General features: G+C 70.9%; 1 protein-coding gene across 1 annotated transcript in view; it reads right to left on the reverse strand.

Annotated features, from left to right (window-relative positions):
* CHLNCDRAFT_49251 (hypothetical protein) overlaps positions 1–798 on the reverse strand; it is a gene marked incomplete at both ends in the record, with an annotated part of 5,873 nt that overhangs the window by 2,362 nt on the left and 2,713 nt on the right. The window contains 2 exons of the mRNA XM_005843351.1: positions 24–172; positions 424–592. Coding sequence (XP_005843413.1) covers positions 24–172; positions 424–592 — 318 coding nt within the window. The remainder of the gene's footprint in view (positions 1–23; positions 173–423; positions 593–798) is intronic.

Below are 798 nucleotides of genomic sequence, written 5' to 3' on the forward strand. Positions count from 1 at the left end.
CCCTCCCCACCACCACCCCTCACCTGCACAATCTCCATGTGCAGCAGGCCCAGGAAGCCGCAGCGGAAGCCAAAGCCCATGGCCGACGACACCTCAGGCTCAAACTTGAGCGCCGCGTCGTTGAGCTGCAGCTTCAGCAGCGCCTCTCGCAGCTCAGGGTACTGGTCCGCATCTGCAGGTGGTGCATGTGGGCGTGTGTGTGTTTGTGTGGCGGGCAGAGCAGCGCGGGAGGAGAGCGGCCGTGAGGGGGCAATGGGGGTGGGTGGTGGGTTGTGGTGGGGTGCGGCAAGGAGGCGGGCGCGGCGGAGGCTGAGGGGTGGCGTGGGGCGCAGGGTAGCAGCCGGCAGCGCACGCGCCGCCACGCCAGCCTGCATGCCAGCACCCGCCCCACCCGCTGGCAGGTTCAGAGCAGCAGGCGCCCACCGGTCGGGAAGAGGCCGCAGAAGACCATGGGCTGCGCCTCGGTGTACCCGCCCAGCGCCTCCGCCGCGGGCTGCTTCTTGAGCGTCACCGTGTCGCCCACGCGCGCGTCGGCCACCTGCTTGATGGAGGCGGCCAGGTATCCCACCTCACCCGCGTACAGGGAGTCCACCTGCGGGTGTGTGTGTGGTGGGGCCGCGGGGCGGGGCGGGGCGGGGCGGGGCGGGGCGGGGTGGGGTGTGGGTCATAACAACAACGACAAGAACAACCAATAAAGCGTGGGGCAGATGGGGGGTGAGAGGCCAGCGGGCGAGGGAGGCAGCATGACAGGGGGTCAGCATGGGCAGCCCTGCCTCGCCCCGCCGCTTCCCGCCCGCC

The sequence above is a fragment of the Chlorella variabilis genome, assembly GCF_000147415.1.
Source record: "Chlorella variabilis unplaced genomic scaffold CHLNCscaffold_32, whole genome shotgun sequence".
Taxonomy (NCBI): domain Eukaryota; kingdom Viridiplantae; phylum Chlorophyta; class Trebouxiophyceae; order Chlorellales; family Chlorellaceae; genus Chlorella; species Chlorella variabilis.